Source organism: Stegodyphus dumicola, chromosome 6 (genome assembly GCF_044657685.1).
Source record: "Stegodyphus dumicola isolate Sdum_Otavi_A_Nest chromosome 6, ASM4465768v1".
Classification (NCBI taxonomy): Eukaryota; Metazoa; Arthropoda; class Arachnida; order Araneae; family Eresidae; genus Stegodyphus; species Stegodyphus dumicola.
In genome coordinates, this window is record NC_140773.1 from 158,624,184 (window position 1) to 158,645,336 (window position 21,153).

The following is a 21,153-nucleotide window of genomic DNA, read 5'->3' on the forward strand; positions in this document are numbered from 1 at the left end:
ATCCCTGAATGTATATACATCATACATAATGATTAATTCATCATTTTTGTGTTTGTAACCTGCATTGCGCTTTTAATAACGTTTCCTGAATTATGATAAAAACTGAGCGTTTGGCAAACTTTTTTAAAACTCACCCCTCGCAATATTTAAAGTTAGAGGATTAAAAAAAATAATGAATCATTAAATTAATTAATGGAATCATTTTCATTTATGTATTCGTATTTATTTCTATATTAAAAATAGCATTTCAGTGGGGCCATTTATGAAATAACTAACTAAAATGGTAGATCACATACTACATGAATACCTAAATGGTATTATGACACCAATATTTCTATTTACTTGTAAATGATGAAAAACAAAGAAAAATATAACTTAAAATTATATTCTTATAATAATTTAGGATGAAGTGAAACAAATGTAATACAATCAAGAGTGGAATACACTCACTAGAATAATGAACAATTATTTTGCTAGAAATTCTACATCAAAATATGTCATGACTGAATTTTAGTGCATGAAGCTTGGGCCCATGAAGGACATGAAGGACTTTCTGAGAAAATCAGATTCTTATTCACTACATAAAGGGAAAGCATAAAAATTCTCACACAGCTAATTTAAACCTCAGAAAATTAATGTGCACATGCAATCACCAGCATTCAGTAGTTTATATTCAATTAAATATCAACTCACTTCATTTTAGCAATATTTTATGATATGTAATCCGGTGGGTTACTGAGGAAAAATGCCCAAATTTAATAAAATTATAGCAATAAAAACCCCTCAACTTAACATAAAAATATTTTTTCATAAAACTGCACACTTTCTTTACTCAAACAAATATATTTTGACCTTATAAACAAATATATCATCTAACTTAATACAAATCACTTGGCAATGTTGTAAATTGATTTAAGAAAATGCCGGTTTCAACACTTTATTAATAATGTCAAAAGCAATGGATTAGCAAATTTTCCATTGAAGACAAAACATTGATTATAGACATAAAAGAATATCTTAAAACAATCAAAGCTTTAAAGAAAAATACTGCACACGTTGACAGAAAAATAAGCTATGTGAAATACTTTTCCAGAAACAATAAAATATACAACTTATAAATGTTTTAAAATTTTATCATTAAAAATAATACTATAGTTAATCTATAACAGTGAACACAAATGTTTACATGTTTTAATCTGAATTTTTTAACAGTTTGCTCATAAAAATATAAAATATTAATATATACTTAATAATAACAGATACACTGTATTTTTCTCAAACTCAGTGCCTTAACCCTTTGCAGCACAGTGTGTGCAGTCTGGACACACCTAAAAATTACCTTCTGTATGCACAGAAAAATTGAATGAAAAAGGATTTAAAGGTTACTATAAGTTACTCTGAATCTTCTTTATTTATAGTAGATGGCAGCTCAACACAAACCAGTCCATATATTTTAGCCATGTTTAATTTTTTAAGACCTTCATTTTTTCAAAGAAAACTTCCAGATTTTTTTAGGGTGTAAAAGGAAATGTTTGAAAAGAAATTTCTATGTTAATTTTTTGGCTGTATGCTAATCTCCATATTCTATATTAGTTTTAAATTTGTAACTTGAAATCTTGCCTAAAATCAAACGGCAAACCCTAGGCGTGCCCAGATCAGGCTCACCGATAATCTAGGGCAACTGAGAGCCTGTATTCTTTGTTTCTCCGCATCTAATCAGTCAGTTCATTGACAACAATGCTCGTTTCAGCACTCTTTTCAAAGCTCTATTCAAACAGTGTGACCCACAGAATTAAAACGATAAGTGCTATCTTCACAAAATTTTACTTGTGTACACCTCTAGGCCTAATTAGACTGCCTACCATTTTTTTTTTTAAATCAAAACTCCGACTTTACAAGGTAGCGTGCCAGAAAGGGTTAAAGAACACTAGATTATGCATTATATCCATTAGGCACTAATTATTGTAAAAATAGAGATCAACAGATAAATAGAGATGCTCTGATAAAACATAATAACAATTATTTGAGCCCTTAATATGCTATACTCAATGATCCAATGCTATTTAGTGCTCTTAAAACATATTTAAACATTTTATATAAAAATTTACATTGAATTTAATATAATTTAAGAATACTGATTTGAAGCAGTACATGCTCACAATGAAATACAAAAATGAAATTAAAATATATTTTAAACAGCAAAGTAATAAATACTGATTTATGAAATGGATCTTTACTGATATATCTATCATGCTTAAAATTCTAGGAAGAACTGCATAATGAAATTTCATGCTGAATGATGTTTCCTTATTAGTTATATGCCAACTTTACAACTTTCAAAATTTTTCTACAAAACAGATAGACTTTTTTTTTAAAGTTACACCTAAAAAAGTTCTTAATGAATTAAAAAAAAATATTCGAATGCTCCAAAGAAACCTACAGAAATGTTATGACGCTTAGAAATACTTCTACAAATGCTTCAGCTTTCAGCACATAGCTTAAATAAGATAAAACTTCAACTGTGATCATAAATTCATGATTCATAAATTAATTACTATATCTGGAATATTTTAATATTATATACAAATAAAACTACTTATATTTGTATGCATTTATAAAATTTTGTGCAATTTGTATCTGAAAAATATTCAATAAATGAAAGAATTTAAAAACAAAATTTTAGTTTTTTTTAAATACAGTCTTATAATACGTACAAATTAGACCACTTTGCAAATTTTAAATTCTTAGATTGATAAACAGATATAATAAAAAATTGAATACTTGTTATACTGTAATAATAAAATTATAATGTACTAGTTTTCAATTTGAATGAATGTTCTTTAATAATAACCACATTTCTCCTGCCTAAATTTCCAAAATTATAGATAATTTAAAAATTATTGAAAATTTTAGATACTTTTACAATATTTAAATTTGCAGGAGTTAAAAGTCTTTCCACATTTTATTTTAATCCATCACTTACTAACATTCAACTTTAGGAGTACAATTATAGCATTTATAGCAATCAAATTATTCTGGATGAAAAATTATTTTGGCTAGATTTAAAATAAAATCTAAGCATTATCTAAGTCAGTGCTGTCCAACTTATCATAGCCCGCGGGCCAGATTTTTTTCCCCAAACATTTCGGGGGCCAAGAAGGTTGATAAATGAAAATAACTTTATGTTAATTAAAAAATATTTTATTTATACTAAAAAGAAAACTTTAAAATATTCATAATATATTAATGAGAACATTGTGGCCATAATTGTTTAGCAACAATATCTTTTATGTCTACATCAATATTTGTTGTGGCAAGTCTAATTACATCTTCAAGAGTGGAATCTTTCAAACTGTTTCTATATTTTGACTTTATATATTTCATATCGGAGTATGCACGCTCGCAGATATACGTACTTCCGAACACTGATACAATTTGAAGTCCAAAATCTCTCAATTTTGGATATTTCTCTTCATCTAAAAAATTTGAATATTTCTATTCCAGTTACTCCACAAGATGTAAAAAATGGGTCAGCCTGCAGGTTGCATAATTCTATTCGATATTTAAGATCAACGGAGTTGATATCAATATTAATTGGATCACAAAATAAATCAATAGACGGTTTAAGATCATCAAATTGAGAAAATCTTTCATTGAAATCTGTAATTAGCATATCCAATTTTGGTAGAAATATTTTAAAATTCGCTTCTATATTACATTCCTTCATTGATCTCTTTGCAAGATTCAAAATGAAATAAATTATTTTGCTCCAAATTAAACCGTAACAACTTTTATTTGTTTCTAAATCCAGTAACATATTTATAAAGGCAATGCATATTTTGATCTTGTCCTTGCAAGGATTTATTCAAAATATTTAAATAATTTGTAATGTCCGTTAGGAAAGCAAGTGAATAAATAAAATTTTCACCAATTAAATTTGCCGTCAAATTTTTATCGACGGCAATTTCTGTGAGAAAAAGATGAACTTCTTTTCGAAGTGTAAAGAATCTCCTCAAGCACTTTCCAGCACTTAATCAACAAATGTTACTATTTGTTGTTACTATTCTATAGCAACGAATTACTATTCTATAGCAACAATGTTACTATTCGTTGTTACTATTCTATTCAACGAATGTTACTATTCTATAGCAACGAATGTTACTATGTAAAAGCAGATCTCCATACTCAGTTTCAAATTCACCCAAAATTTTTTTAAATTTTCGGTGTGTAAGAGAACGATTTCCACCGTGAATTAAATTAGTAATTTTGCAAACCTTGTCCATTACGTCTTTTAGTTGTACGGATAAACCACATAATGCCTCCTGATGGATAATACAGTGTAATATACGACATGTTATTCGTTCTTTTTGCAAAAGTCCTGCGAGCCCAGTATTTTTGCCTGTCATAGCTCTAGCACCGTCGGTTACAATAGCAGTGCACGTGTCAAACCTGCCATACTGCTCTACTGAACATTTTAATTGTTTGTAAATAGCTTCACCTTTTATTGTTCCGTGTAATGATTGTAATTTTAAAAGTTCTTCTGAATAATTATAGTTTTCATTTACAGTTCTTATAAAGATAAGCATTTGACTTGTATTGGAAATGTCTGTGCTTTCATCCAATGCTATGAAAAAATAGCAGCAACTATTGATTAGGTTTTCTAATTTATTAGTGACATGCATGCTAATCTCATTTACTTGTCGGCTTACAGTCTGGTGAGAAAGTGATACTGTTTGAAATTTTCTTACCATTTCATTGTCATTAAATGCTTGAGCCATTTTTATAGAACATTTTTTAATGAATTCTCTATCCAAAAATGACTTTTTTGCCTTTACTATTTCTAAACAAACTTCAAATGATGCAACTACAGATGCTTCTTGAAATTTGGTTCTTGATTAAAATAAATCGTTTGATGATCCAGTTGCTTTTTCATTTTTTTTACTAGTGGTATTTTCATGTCTCGCGTGTATGAATGATACTTTTTTCATGCATGGAAAGATAATGGTGCTTCAAGTTATATTCTTTACACACAGCTGTGATTTGTAAACATTCTAAACACTGTGGTTTACCATTCTTGTTCAGACTAAATAAATAATCTATCTCCCAGCGATCTTGAAATTCTCGATTTTCGAGGTCTATTTTTTCATTAGTAGCACTCATATTCAATAATTATTTTAATTATTAAATAAATATCCTGAAATTAAGTTAATAATATTATAAAACAGTGTCCCCTCAACAAATTCTAGACAAGACTGCACTCGCACGATTGCATGAATCAACCAAATAGCACAGGGTAGTGTGCGCATCACATGCGCCAACCATAGATAAACAACAACCAACCACAAATATAATATGTGCTGCCAATGTTTAGCCAACCATCATCAGACGTTAAACGGATTACTACTGTATTCAGCCAGGTTAAGTGAAGTTACGCAAACTAAATAGTACCTACTTTAAATTCAAATTAGATTTAAATTTTCACATAATAAAATAATTTGAATATTATTAATAATAATAATTTAGTAACAGAAATTTATTTATAGTAAAATGTACTTGCGGGCCGTAAAAATAATTTGGCGGGCCGCCGGTTGAACAGCCCTGATCTAAGTGACAATTCTGTTAAAACTGTGAACAATAAAATAAAATGTATGCATTTTAAAATTAATAATACAATATAATAATTTTAATACTTAAGGATCACTGATTTGTACACATAGTATAAAGATCAAATTAAATATTGAAGATTAAAATCACAAACTTAAAATTATGTTAGCATGCTCAATTGTTTGAAGATTTCATACAATGGCCTTCCCATCTTGATAGTGGGAATTTTATAATTTTTTAAGCAGATTAAAATACATGTAAAGAAATTTCATAATACACTTCAAACTGATAAAATACACAAGCAAAACACTTTAACAAAGCAGATGCAATACATTAAATGGAATAAATACATTCAAAAATAAAGATAATAACAAAGAAAGTATGGTAGCTCAGGTCTACCTAACAGGAATGAGCTACTTTATTCCTTTCTGTATGATATTATGATTTACCAATGTGTGAGAAAAAATTAAATAACGATCTAATAATGTAATTGACGGAAAGCTGAGGAGCCACTTTTAGCAGCCTGTCTGACTCGAGAGCCCTGACTTAGTTCTAAATAGTTTCAATACTGATTATGATCACTAATACATAAAGTTCTCAGTAAATACTTTCATAATGATTTTTAAAAGAGACATTCATAATTAAAATCAACCTTCCTTCCCCCCCCAAAAAAAAATTATACAAATTTTAAAGAAGCAGAACTTATATTTATATATTTCATAGTATTTTTTTAATTACACGTAAACAACAAACAAGGCAATGAGTGAGTGAATACAAAGAAAATATTTAGTCTCACATAAAATGACAATATTCAAAAATCATAAAATCTCCTTAAAATTAAGTTTGCAACAAAATCCTACAGATTAATCCTAGTTGAAAATGAATTCTTGCTGTGTTAATTACATATATACAAATACATACACAAAATCCTCACTCATGTAAGTTAATGTCTTGTTAAATTATCAAAGCAAATGTGATTTATAAATAATTAGGTAAATATTTAATAATTTACATTTCCAGCAATACATAATCATTCAGTTTATCGCCTCATAAGTATTCAAAGAAATTGTAATCTTATTTACATTTATTTATGAGTTATATCAAATGTCTTACAGCTAAATTTAACTTCTAAGCTAAAAAATATTGTTTTCATGTTTTTCGCTCCCTTTTATTTTAATTTTGTATAAATTGAGGCAATCTACTCAATGTAAAAATGGTTGTTTTTATCAAATAATAGTAAAACACATCTAGTTATTTTGATGCTCCAACACAAATAACAGGAGTTCTTGCAATAATTTCAGGTATTTAAACAACTTTAGATAAGCATTCAGAATGTTTCAGAAAATGTTTATTCTGGAAAACTTTAGAATGTAAGATATCCTTGTACTCTTTGGCACTGCAGATGAAATATATGAATACTACTTAAGTATTAGTGAAACCAAATTTTCAGAATTTGTCAAATGCTGGCAACCATGTGCGTAACAGTTCTTCATTTTTAACCAGCCAGCATCACCATTATTGTAAGTATTATTTATGTTGTAGTTCAAGCTCTCAAGGATTTTATAGATATACTGCAATGGAAGAATTTGCAGTAAAATGCTTTCAGGAATACATATTTTTCTACAAAACTGCTTTGAATCTGTTCTTAAAGGAGCTGAAAACAATTTTTACCAGTTCATAAGGAAAAGGGAGGGGGGACAGCTAGCAATAATGTTTATTGATTGATTTTTCTCAATATATACTTATTTAAAATATTAAAAGATATGCATGTAATATATATACTCCATTATTAACCGTCTGACTGCTCAATTTTTTAAACAATATTGCTTAAAAAATTTCAGATTATTTTATTTTGTATTTGAAATTTACATCTCAATTCATGAAATTTACTAGACAACCAATCCCATATGTTGAACAAAACATGATTTAAAATCTAAATACAGTACAAAATGCATTGCTGATGGTTAAATATTGAAACAACACAATACACTTTTAACAGATATAATAAATGCATGCCTATGGATACCATGGGATGAGCAAATTTTTCTACATTAATGTTGTCCATGGAAACAGCAGAATAAGCAGTCAGAGGGTTAAATGATAAGAAAAATTACTACTTGCAGGACTTTTAAAAATTTAAGCATTTAAAAATGCATTAAAAAACAACCAGCACATTTCTTAAGAAAACTTTGATATTAAATTGCTTAACAGATTATTAATCAAACCACTAAGATCAGAAATGGCATAATTCACTGATTCACAATTTTATAAAAGAACAAAATAAGACTGCACTGACTCTTTACTTCTAGCACTTCATTACACAAAATTTTTTTAGCAGTTCTGATTGAAATACTCATGATGTTTATTTGTATGGAGTACTGGCTACATAGACATTCCATACACCAAAAGCCAGTTTTCAGGCTGAACCTAAAGGCTTCAAATGAACATACAAATGCTCTTGTCAAGGAAATCAAATTCAATTTGATGAAAAATATATTTGAGATTAGTAGACATGTAAGACTAGTCGATTTAAAACTATGCGGCAGATTATCTTTTGAGGCAAAGGATATTTATCCAGAATGGAGATTGCATTTAACTTCCTATAGTTTATGCCCAGTCTAAAAGTTCCTTTCAGTTTTGATATTAAACAAAGAAGGAGCATGTTAGATTCACATATTTTAATGAAATCCTTTTATAAAGTATCATCAAGTTCTTTTCTCAAAATTTGCTTTTCATTCAAATATAAATGATATGGTGAGGCTAAATTTGGAAGGTGATTTCTAAGTTTATATGTCACAGAATGAAAAGCATTAACTCCCCCTTGGTTAAAAGATTCTTCGAATTTTCTCAAGCAATATATATAAATTAATTATTATTATTATTATTATTATTTGGTGGAGATTCACCTTCATTCTTTTTGGATGAACTTGAATTCACTTCAACTTCCTGATAGGATTGGCTGGTATGGGTACACCCTTTGTCAAAATGAATGTTTACTTAAAACAATGTTACTTAAAAGCTTTGTAATAGTCCCATTTCTGTAGTTCTTTATGCCAACTACGTCTGCAAACTTAAGTGCATTAATAAGCCTAAGACATCAGAAAATCATTTTACATATTTGTATTTTAATACTCTACATAGTCATGTTCACATACTAACAAAGATAAATTTTTCTGTTTCTAGAAACCAGTTAGCAACATTTATTATTACAATTACTTTTTAACGAATCTAGCTTTGCATTTTCATGCTCTGTAGTATTCATATGTAGATTATACTTGCATACTTTTATGGCTGAGATTTATTTGCCTTTGCAAGTTTCACATAATATAATGTAGAGGAGAAATAATGTTAAAAATCTAAATATATATACATAATATGAAGATAACCATGATTTGGAAAAGTGATAGGTCTCTTTATAATATGATTGGTTTCATTATTAACACTCTTGAACATTTTTTGGTGTAACAAAAAATGAAATTTTCGGTTTTAGTTCAGAAACTATTTAATATCTGTTTACCTACTGAAAGATTATGAAACAAATATTTTCTTACAATAAATTATTAGTCTTTCAAATTAAAAAAAATCAACTAAAATGTTTTAAGTAAACATTCAAAGCTTTTCCAAGTATTGCCACATTGTATAACACTTAATACCTTTTATGAAGCTAAGTATTTTGATGATCTTTTATCCATTAAGATAAATTGCTCACTTTGAATGCACTTGAAAAATCATAAATGTTCGGTCATATTCTGTAACAATTTAACAAAGAGAAATACATTTTGCATGGCACATTGAGCATTTTATACATATGATTCATTGGATCTCTCAATGAAGACACCAACCATGATAAATATCATGCAAACAGTGTAAATGATGCTGCTTAGAAAACTGGAAGTTTTCTATTTACTCATTTTTGAAAATTCATTTAACATTCTGACTAGTGTAAAAATATCACGAACTTTTGGCTTTTAATAGAAGCTCCATAATTCTTCATTTTATTAAAATAGAAAACAGAGTTCTGTATTCTTTATGTTCTTTTATGGCTGAGATTTATTTGCCTTTGCAAGTTTCACATAATATAATGTAGAGGAGAAATAATGTTAAAAAATCTAAATATATATACATAATATGAAGATAACCATGATTTGGAAAAGTGATAGGTCTCTTTATAATATGATTGGTTTCATTATTAACACTCTTGAACATTTTTTGGTGTAACAAAAAATGAAATTCTCGGTTTTAGTTCAGAAACTATTTAATATCTGTTTACCTACTGAAAGATTATGAAACAAATATTTTCTTACGATAAATTATTAGTCTTTCAAATTAAAAAAAATCAACTAAAATGTTTTAAGTAAACATTCAAAGCTTTTCCAAGTATTGCCACATTGTATAACACTTAATACCTTTTATGAAGCTAAGTATTTTGATGATCTTTTATCCATTAAGATAAATTGCTCACTTTGAATGCACTTGAAAAATCATAAATGTTCGGTCATATTCTGTAACAATTTAACAAAGAGAAATACATTTTGCATGGCACATTGAGCATTTTATACATATGATTCATTGGATCTCTCAATGAAGACACCAACCATGATAAATATCATGCAAACAGTGTAAATGATGCTGCTTAGAAAACTGGAAGTTTTCTATTTACTCATTTTTGAAAATTCATTTAACATTCTGACTAGTGTAAAAATATCACGAACTTTTGGCTTTTAATAGAAGCTCCATAATTCTTCATTTTATTAAAATAGAAAACAGAGTTCTGTATTAGTTAACTAATCTGGCATACATTGAAAGATGAAAATTCTATACCAGACATTTTTGCTGTATATTCTGTAGATGTTAATTAAACATTCTTTACTTCTTCTAAATCATAAAATGTAATAAAATTTAATCCATCCCCTGGAATAGGAGAAGAAATAAATGGACACAATATAGCCATATACCATTTTATTCCAAGTACCTGCAAGATATTCTTTTTCCAACCTAGATCATAAATTGTAATACCAGCTCTTTTCTCATGAATAGTTTGACCAGTGAATATACACTGTATTTGCACAATCAACAAATATGAAGTTAAGATAAAGACAGCCATCAGAATAATTTGAGTGATAGTGCATATAAAACCATATATACTTAGGAAACCAAATAATACTGCAATGTGAGGAGCAGCCATAGATAAAATAGGTAATAAATGGAAACCACCAATAGATTCCAAGCAATGAGGCCACTGGAAAATGGCAGCACACAATGAACCTAGAAGTAATAAGAATAATTTATTTTAGTAAACAATTAGACTTAAAACTATATATTTGATCTCTGAATTATGTAAGCTATAAAGCACACTATGCACTTAACAATTTTTATTTAATTCTTTCCTCAAAAACTTAGCAATACTATAAATAAGACACTAACATATAATTTATATTACATGCTACAACTTTATTCTAAAGTATGCTACATAAAAGAAACTTCTTTAAATGAAATCATATGAGACAGTGTTGTTACGGATTTTGTATTTAGTTAGCAATTTTTAGTAGAATTTTAATTAAAATTGTTTTACTTCCTCGTGTAATGAAGCATGTGATGAGTTTTAAAAGAAAGCTATGTCCAAATAGTAAAAATATAGGAGCATGCGCATCTAATAAATAGATATCTCGTAATTTACAATTAAACTGAATAAATGTAATTGACTACTGTGTTAGCTATGACCGTAATTCTATTCTTTTGCTTTCCAGAAATTGTTAGAACTGTCTCATGCGGCCGATTTATAAGGCTTTAAAAAGCCACAGAGAAACATCTCAGTTCAGTTGTTTACTCAGTTATTGTTTACTTAGCTGCTATAATTTTGAGATTAGATTACCTTTCTCTGTGCTTTGGATTGCATTCTATTTAATGTTTTAGTAGTTTAAAATATAACTGCTGTGTGATATTGTACAAATATCTTTGAGGAAAAACCTAGCGTTTTTTTACATTTCTTGTGATAAGAATAAATTTTACTAACTTTTTATCAGACTTGTGCATTCACGAACCTGTACGCATGCAACACTTTTTGGTGATCAGAAGTGGAATTGAATCCCAGTGACTAGAGCGACGGAAGAAGAATTAAGGCAGTTGATAAAAATTTTCCATTTGCTGCTTTCCAAGAAAAGGTGAAAGGGGCCGTCTCAATTTAGTTAAAGTAGTGATGAAAGCTCTTCAAGTAAAGATGGAAACTGATCAAGAATCAGTTAAAGAAAGATGGAAGCTGGTCAAGAATCAGTTAAGAAAGAGATGAAAACTTTAAAAAAAAAAAAAAAAAAAAAAAAAAAAGAGAAAAGATTGAAGCAGGTCAAGAAGAAATGAAAGCAGAAATTACCTGCATAATAGAAAACAAGTTCAAGGCTATGGAAGGAGGAATATAGATACAGCTGAAGACACAGTTGGAGAAATTCAAGAAGAGTTTCTGGAGCAGCAAATTGAAGAAAGAGTTTCTGCCGTCCAACAACAAATTGATCAGAGGGTTTCTGCTGCTGTCGCCAAAGAAGTTAACAGGGTTTTAAATTTCTACCCATGCCTGCTCATCCCTTACTGAAGCTATCCACGTATGATAGGAAGACTTCCTGGCAAGTATATAAGACACAATTTTCTGTAGTGGCAGATGCGAATGGATGGGATTCCCAAGCTAAGGCCTGTCATCTTGTCGCTTCTCTGAGAGCAGACGCTGCAGATATTCTTCAAACTCTTCCAGAAAACCATAGACTTCAAAGCTCTATCTGGTACATTGGAGCTGTGCTTTGGCAAGAAATTTTTAAAAGACTACAGTAAGCTTCAATTAAATCCAGCCCACAGAAACACTTCAGGAGCTCACCACAGATGTTGAAAGGGCTGTTCTGTCTCACCTTTTCGAAGTGCCTGAAAGAAACAAGGGAAATCCTGTCCCTGCAGTACTTTATCGATGGCATCTGGGATCCTGAAATACAGAAAGCTCTGAGAATGATGGATGTGAAGGACTTAAAAAGTCCTCTAGTGTACGCCATGAAATTTGAGACAGCCCAGCAAGCAACTCGTAGAGACCGCCACCTAGTCAGAGATGTGCAAGTCCATGAGCCAGTGGATCAACTGATGGCTTGTTTAGATGATTTATCCGGATAAGTCAATGCTTTGATACAGAACAAACTGACTCTAAAGAAGAGTGAGAACAAACTGACTCTAAAGTGTTGGAAATGTGATGTTGAAGGCCACATACAAAAGAACTGCAGAACACCCCTGGGTACGAAAAATAAGACAGATGATATAGACAGACAATTAAATGCAATGAGACTGAAAAGGAGTGACAAGAAACCAAAGTGCTGGAACTGTGGATCTGAAGACCATGCATGAAGGAACTGCAGAACATCCCAATACACGGAAAATAAGACCATTTCCCAGCAATGACGAAGGAAACAAATTAATTACCATAACGCAGAGTGGAGTTCAATAACAATAGTGGAAAACCTGTTTTAAAGCACTCAAGATTTCTGCAGTGAGTGGCAACAATAATGTACTATTCATCAATGGGCATATCGATAGATTTCCTTGCAATATAATCATTGACACAGAAGCTAATGTTACCATCATTAGGAAAGATTTAGCTCAACAATTTAAAAATACACTCATTTGGATGTTATCCTGTGTTACCCTCCAGACTGCGTCTGGTGATGAAATCAACATAGATGGGAAGTTAAATGTAAACATCACGTTTGGAAGTGCCACCTATTATCACACGGCATATGTGGCAGATATTACAGATGCTTGCATACTCGGATTGGACTTAAGGAAATATAATTTTTCCTTGGGCTTCAGAAATAACAAACTATTTTCAGCATCAGAGGACACAACTATCCGTCATCAGAAGGGATTCTCACCTGGTAATGCCAACGTATTGTCTGAAAGACCCTGCTCAGAAATCTGCCGAAATCATACTAGGGTCAAAGAGAAACACAAGACTACCAACTATTCTTCTTCCCAGATGCTCATCGATTGTGACCTCCACCTGCCCTGTGATCCTTTATTTAGTCACCATCTGGATGCACCTTCAATGCCTGAGGAATACATCCAAGATCTCCAGGCTCATTTTGAAGTGATACAAAATTTTGCAACGGAGAAGATGAAGACCCAATATGACCCCAGAGCTACTGGACATCGATTCAACGAAGGAGACAAGGTGTGGTTGTGGAATCTGACTCAATGGAAAGGACCAAGTCCTAAACTACAGTCACCTTGGGATGGTCCATATACAGACCTAAATAGACTGAATGACATCATGGTTTGGATCCGTAAGTCATCGAACTCTAAGCCTAAAGTCGTTCATTACAACAGGTTAGCTCCTTACTATGGCCATAGTACATAGTATATATAATATAAATAGCATAAGACCATGGTCTTTTTTGTTTCTAAATTTGTAAATTTGTGTACTAATTTATTTATTTAGTATTTGATTTGTTTAAAGTTACTTATTGCAATTATTGTTTATGTTGCTTGTTATTGCAATGTAAGGTGTAGTATTAAATTGATGCTTTAGTTGTAAGTTTGGCTTCCTATTCAGGGATTGTAGGATTGTACTGCCCGGGATGTGCAGTCCTTGGGAAGGAATTATTGTTAGGGAAGGTGTTATGGATTCTATATTTAATTAGCTATTTTTAGTAGAATTATAATAAAAATTGTTTTATTTACCCGTGCAATGCAGCACATGGCGAGTTTTAAGAGAAAGCTACGCCAAAAAAGTAAAAATACAGGAGCACACGCATTTAATAAATAGATATCTTGTAATTTATATTTAAAACTGAATAAATGTAATTGACTAGTGTGTTAGCTGTGATTGTATTTCTACTCTTTTGACTTCCAGAAATTGTAAGAACTGTCTCACATGGCTTATTTAAAAAGTGGAGAGAAACATCTCAATTTGGTTGTTTACTTAGCTGCTGTAATTCTGAGATCAGATTAGCTTTCTTTGTGCTTTGGATTGCATTCTATTTAACGTTTTAGTAGTTTAAACTATAATTACTGTGTAATATTGTATGAATATCTTTGAGGGAAAAAAGCCTACCGTTTTGTTACATTTCTTGTGATAAGAATAAATTTTTAAAACTTTTTATCGGACTTGCACATTTAATCAATTATGAACTCATACGCACGCAACAGTATGTCTGCATTAATGTATTAAATTTTTTGATATCATAAAGTCAAGCCATCAGTTTACAAATCAATTATCTCTGTATTAGTATGCACTGCAATACTGTCTTATAGGATATAAAAAGCTAGATATGTTACATATATTATATTGGAGCTTCCAACTATCATCGACAGATGACACTATCACTGTAATCAAAGCCAATGCTATGTATTTTTCCGCCTGGTGCAATTTCTGCAGGTCCTAAATTTTACTATTCTGTACCTTCCTAATTCTGTACCACTCAGTACCTCTCCTAAATTCTAAAAATTTTATCCTTTTAGAATTTTTCGGGGAAAGTGCAGAATCGCCCACTGCTTGGCGCGTTTTTCAAAATCGCTAACTTGGCGCACTCTTGCACCTTGTATCCTGGAAGTGCAACCCCTCCAGAAGACACTACGCAAGGCATGACATTTACAATGGTGAACAGGTAAAATAAATACAAAAAAAAAAAAAAAAAAGTTGAAGCAAAATTTTGAAAACTGAAAATTCCGTACTTTTCCGTTTTGCCGGCGCAAGCGATAAAGTCGCCAATAATGGTACAACCGATGCCAAACGGAATATTCTCGCTGGTAACCTTTTACGCCTCATTTTCAAAACAAGTCGCAGCTTTTTCTTATCAGATTGATTGTTTCTTTCAATAATGGCATATAATTACATAGAATTTTTATCAGATAGTTCAGTTTTATGTCTAAAGCCATTTTCGGTAATTAGGTCAATTAGGATGCAATCACAGCGCTTACCCGAAGCCGAAAATATAGAAAAGAAAAGTCAAGGGTTAAATTCATCAATTATAATGAGAATGCATTAGAAGTAAAGCACTGCAGTTTTACATAATTTCTGAGTAAGCTATTCGTACGCATTGAAATATTTCTTGCATTTAAACTTGTGTTCCAAATTAAGATTTAACTTGAAATTAATGTAGATAATTATGGAGAGCATTAGATTTTTGTAGAGTAGTTTACGTGAGATGAGATCGCTTGGAGTCACGTGATATGAACCGGCGAATTAGGATGTTGAACCATGAAAGCATAGTAAATTCTTAAATTAATGTCTTTTTACAAATTTATTGTCTTTATTTATTGGCTTTTTATAAAGTTTTAAGCAATATAAAAATGTTTATGCCTTCAAAAAAAAAAAAAAAAAAATCTTAGAACTAAAATTTTTTATGTGTATACTGTATGTTGTCGCCAATAAAGTCTGCTTGGCGAGATTTGCGTCGGCGAAACGGAAAAGTACCAAAAAAAAAAAAAAAAAGTTGAAGCAAAATTTTGAAAACTGAAAATTCCTTAAAAACAGCATAATAATTTTTAAAAACAAACATGGTTAATAAAACATAATAAGCTTCAAAAACTTAAAATCATTACAAAACCCTGAAGAATTGAAATACATTCACCTATAAAAAATTGGGGAAAATGCAGAATCACCCACTGCTTGACGTGTTTTTTACAATTTCGGTATCCATGTACACATCAACCTACTTTCACTTAAAAAAAATCCCAGAATTGCACCAAAATGGCACTGTGCACTCCTTTGAACTATATCCATGTACACATCGACCTATTTTCACTTAAAAAAACATAAGTGCCCACCCACTGTTTGATGTGTTTTTAAGAATTTTACCAACTTGGTATCCATGTGCACATCGACCTACTTAAAAACATCCCAGAACTGCACGAAAATGGCATTGTGCACTCCTTTGACTTTATCCATGTTCACATCGACTTATTTTCACTTAAAAAAACATCTCAGAATTGCACAAAAATGGCAAAAATGGCTCTTGACTTTATCCTTGTACACATCAACTTATTTTCACATAAAAAGTCAAAGAAAATTGAGAAAAATCTAATTCTTCTTATTCTTGTAAAAAGCACCAAACAAATAAGTGGGAAACTTTTAAAAATGGAAATCCTTTCAAAAAAACCTATTAACTTTAAAAACTAAAATTGTTTCAAAAACATAGTAAGTTTAAAAAACATAAAATCCTTACAAAATCCCTGAAAAATTAATACTTTCACTTCCAAAAAATTTTAAAATATGAAAATCCAGTCCTTCGAAAAACATAATTTTAAAAACTAAAAATCGTTTTAAAAGTAACATAGTAAGTTTCAAACACTTAAAATTGTTACAAAACACTGAAAATTTAAAATACTTTCACTTGTCTGAAAAGGGGTAATCCACTCCGCTCAGTCGAAGAACGAAAAGTAAGGAATTCTCAAAATGTTCTTGAATTATTGTTTAAAATAACTGCACCTCTAACATCTATTATCATCTACACCAAACAGAAATTCTAAATTTTAAAATACACACTGAGCACGCGCAATAATGCTCCGAATTTCGCGCTCAAAAGAAATTCTCGGTATGGTAACAGGTAGTTTGGCGACATTTTGGTAAGGCGATAAAGGTTACTAGCTAGGACTTTAGCAGTGTACATGGATAAAGTCAAGAGTGTGCGCCATGCCATTTTCGTGCAATTCTGGGATGTTTTTTCAAGTGAAAATAGGTCGACATGTAGATGGATTATACTGTGTATGTGCAATTCTTAAAAACACGGCAAGCAGTGGGCGATTCTGCACTTTCTCCCAATTTCGCGCCTAATCTTCGTCATGATTAAGAACTTGGTTAATCTTTGAATTATGGTAACTTCTCGATTTTTTTGCAAAAATTTGGCGACCAACCCTGCTACAGCAACCTGCTAGTTTTTGTTTGGACGCCATTTTGTTTTCACAAAGTAAAAATATGTTTCTTTCTTTCTTTTTTTTTTTTTTTTTTACGAAGATTAGGTGCAAAATTGGGAGAAAGTGCAGAATCGCAAACTGCTTGCTTCGTTTTTAAGAATTGGACATACACGGTATCCATGTACACGTCGACCTATTTTCACTTAAAAAAACATCCCAGAATTGCACAAAAATGGCATTGCGCACACTCTTGACTTTATCCATGTACACTGCTAAAGTCCTAGCTAGTAACCTTTATCGCCTTACAAAATGTCGCCAAACTACCTGTTACCATATTCCAAAGATTAGCCAAGAACTTTTGTTCCATAAAAGTTCTAGCATCCATAAAAGCGTAATTCGGCTAGCGGATAGTTGGAAAAAAAATGTTGAATAAAAAAAAAAAAAAAAAAAAAAAAGATGCCTTTTCTTTGTAAAAACAAAATGGCATCCAAAAACAAACTAGCAGGTTGCTGTAGCAGGGTTGGTCGCCAGAAAGTTTGCTGTCCCTCACTCACTGCAGTCTGCCACTCACTGCAGATGCACCAGCCCTGGCACTGGCATTGATTGTAATCTATTATGAAAACATGGACAGAGAAATGTTATAGGTTTATAGTTAACTGTAACTCCTTTTGCATTACATCAGAGAAAAATACCATGATGATAAATCAGTGCTTGGTTGTCATAAATGCATATTGCTCATTTTGTTTTGATTATGCTCTATAATTCAAATTTATGGCATTTTCTCTAGGGTTGCATACAGTATGATACATACTAATTCAGAAGTCAAACAACAAAAATCAGCGTTATATTTACAAAATTTTCACAGGACTAGTTTCAATGGTTTTACCGAACCACCATCTTCAGCTACAAAACCCCATATGAACAAGATAGGAAATAATGATTAGATAAGATAAGAAAGCCTGGACAAGAATAAGCAAGTGGCGCCATCTGTTGGTGAAACCAGAACTAAAACATAATTTCTTTAAAGGCCGAAGGCAAATTTGGATTGGAATTAGGATCGTTAACTAGAACAGAAAGATTTTTATGAATGTGAAATGCCTCTAGAAAATCCAGTTCTCCAATGGAAAATTTTTTTTGAATAATTTTGGCAGCAGAAAAACTGAGAGTGTGGTTTTCGGACCGACAATGTTGAGCAACAGAAGACTTCTGTGTTTCCTTTTTTCTAACATATGCCTCATGTTCCTTGACGCGAAACTTCAAGGCTCTCTTAGTTTGGCCAATGTAAATTAAACCACACTGGCAAGGAATCCTATAAATACCCCAGGAATTCATATCCGATCATCATTCATATATTAAATATTCATATCATCATTCATATATTAAATTTCTGCAAAATATGTGCAACTTTTAAAAGTTGCACATATTTTGCAGAAATTTAACTTTCGGGTTGTTTAATCCGAAATCAATAAAATTCCGAGTTCCATACTCAAGGACCCCATTCCGGATATGAATTCCTGGGGTATTTATAGGATTCCTTGCCAGTGTGGTTTAATTTACATTGGCCAAACTAAGAGAGCCTTGAAGTTTCGCGTCAAGGAACATGAGGCATATGTTAGAAAAAAGGAAACACAGAAGTCTTCTGTTGCTCAACATTGTTGGTCCGAAAACCACACTCTCAATTTTTATGCTGCCAAAATTATTCAAAAAACATCTTCCATTGGAGAACTGGATTTTCTAGAGGCATTTTACATTCATAAAAATCTTTCTGTTCTAGTTAACGATCCTAATTCCAATCCAAATTTGCCTTCCGCCTTTAAAGAAATTATGTTTTAGTTCTGGGTTCGCCAACAGATGGCGCCACTTGCTTATTCTTGTCCAGGCTTTCTTATCTTATCTAATCATTATTTCCTATCTTGTTCATTTGCGGTTTTGTAGCTGAAGATGGTGGTTCGGTAAAACCATCGAAACTAGTCCTGTGAAAATTTTGTAAATATAACGCTGATTTTTGTTGTTTGACTTCTGAATTAGTATTTATTCGGCGTGTTATTGTGTCTTAAGTATGATACATATTGAGAGCTCTGGAAAACTTACAATCTAGTAAGAATAATTAAGATGAAACTAAGGCAAAAATGCTGTTTGAACATTACTTTTTTCAGTACGATAAAAGAGAAGAAGCCTATCAGACCAAAACACATATTCCTATAATACCATTTAGATGGAACATCTTAGGAGGAATCTTAAGTAATTTGGTTATGCAGCTAGGTATTGTAATCCTTCCATCTTTCTGAAACCCCCTTTTTTTGGTGGGGTGCTCAAATAATAAGATGTAATTTGAAATCTGCCTTCATATCCATTCTGAAAGAACACATTTCTAGAAAAAAACTAAGCAGAAAATTCTGTACATAATTAAGCAGATTACAAATATTCACTGTTTTCTGTGTTTGGAAACATTATTATGAGTATTTATTAAAAATATTTTCCAAGGACAAAAATTAAATAGAAAAAAACATAGGGTAAAGTGCAGAATTGCCCACTTATTTGTTTGGTGCTTTTTACAAAAGTAAGAAGAATTGGATTTTTGATGACTAGGTCGATGTATACATGGATACCGAGTATTCTACAATTCTTAAAAACGTGCCAAGCAATGGGTGATTCTGCTTTTCCCAAAGAGTATATCCGAAAGCAGTTATATCATAATATATATCACAAATATAAGTATATATATTTTTATATCCTCAGCTGATGATTAGTGTATCAACAATTAATTTATGAAAACATAGTTGATTTTATAAAATAACTCTAAAATTGCAAGCAACATTTGCAAAAGTTATAACTATATAATGTTATATTATTTGTCTCGATATTATAAAAATATAAATATATATTACATTTTCTGAACGTATATTTGATTGGATAATTGATATAATATATATATACATAACACAAAACATACTTACCTATCATGATATACATAACTGACATGAGATAGTATCTGTGATTGTAAAAGCCGACGCAACAACCCGCAAACATACAGTGCTGATCTCTTTTCAAGATGCATTCATCGCAAATAGGGCAATGATAAGCTCTCGGTGGAGAATTCATTTGGCAAAAGTGGCAATATGTCCAGTTTGGTCTCAGTACTGATGGTAATTTTTTATGCTTCCCAGAAGAATCTACATGTTTTAAATAAAATAAATTGCCCAGCACATTCATTAACAATATGATTTCAAATACTATGAGGCTACATGAAAACAAATCGAGTTCGGAATGATAGCGAAATAAAATTACTGTTTCCCATATGGCGAGAGCCGGAACACCAACTGTCATTAAAAGAAACAGGCCTCGATCTAATTTATTTTTCGGTAGAATTTCTTTTTTGCTAATAGGCAAAACACTTTCTTGTGGCTCATTCATATTCAGCATTCAAGTGTTTGTTTACAAAATCACAAGATTCGAAAATCTCATCGTTACAGTCGTAGTCAAAGTAAAATACCGGAACAAGTAAATTCTAAACTGGAAGAATAAATGATAAAATAAAAATTCAAAGTTAAAATTAATAAATTAATTTGAGCTTCTAATTAATATATTTATTATTAACAAAATATTGCTTTTTTCATAGGAAAAAACACGTCACATGTCTTTCATTGAAGTTGTGTTTTTACGGATATGGGA

The 21,153-nt window shown here is 30.9% G+C and overlaps 1 protein-coding gene across 1 annotated transcript; it reads right to left on the minus strand.

Moving 5' to 3' along the window:
• Positions 1 to 921: 921 nt before the first annotated feature.
• Positions 922 to 20,954, minus strand: LOC118185163 (putative palmitoyltransferase ZDHHC24). Its single transcript, XM_035354975.2, has 2 exons — positions 20,439 to 20,954; positions 922 to 10,869 (listed from the first exon to the last, which is right to left on the minus strand). The coding sequence occupies exons 1-2, from the start codon at positions 20,902 to 20,904 to the stop codon at positions 10,460 to 10,462; spliced, it is 876 nt and encodes a 291-aa protein (XP_035210866.1). The 5' UTR covers positions 20,905 to 20,954; the 3' UTR covers positions 922 to 10,459.
• Between the last annotated feature and the right edge of the window lie 199 nt (positions 20,955 to 21,153).

Coding starts and splice junctions, on each gene's coding strand:
- LOC118185163 (XM_035354975.2), bottom strand. CDS start 20,904: ATGCTGAATATGAATGAGCCACAAGAAAGTGTTTTGCCTATTAGCAAA. Junction 10,870..20,438: donor AGTTATGTATATCATGATAG/GTAAGTATGTTT, acceptor TATTACTTCTAG/GTTCATTGTGTGCTGCCATT.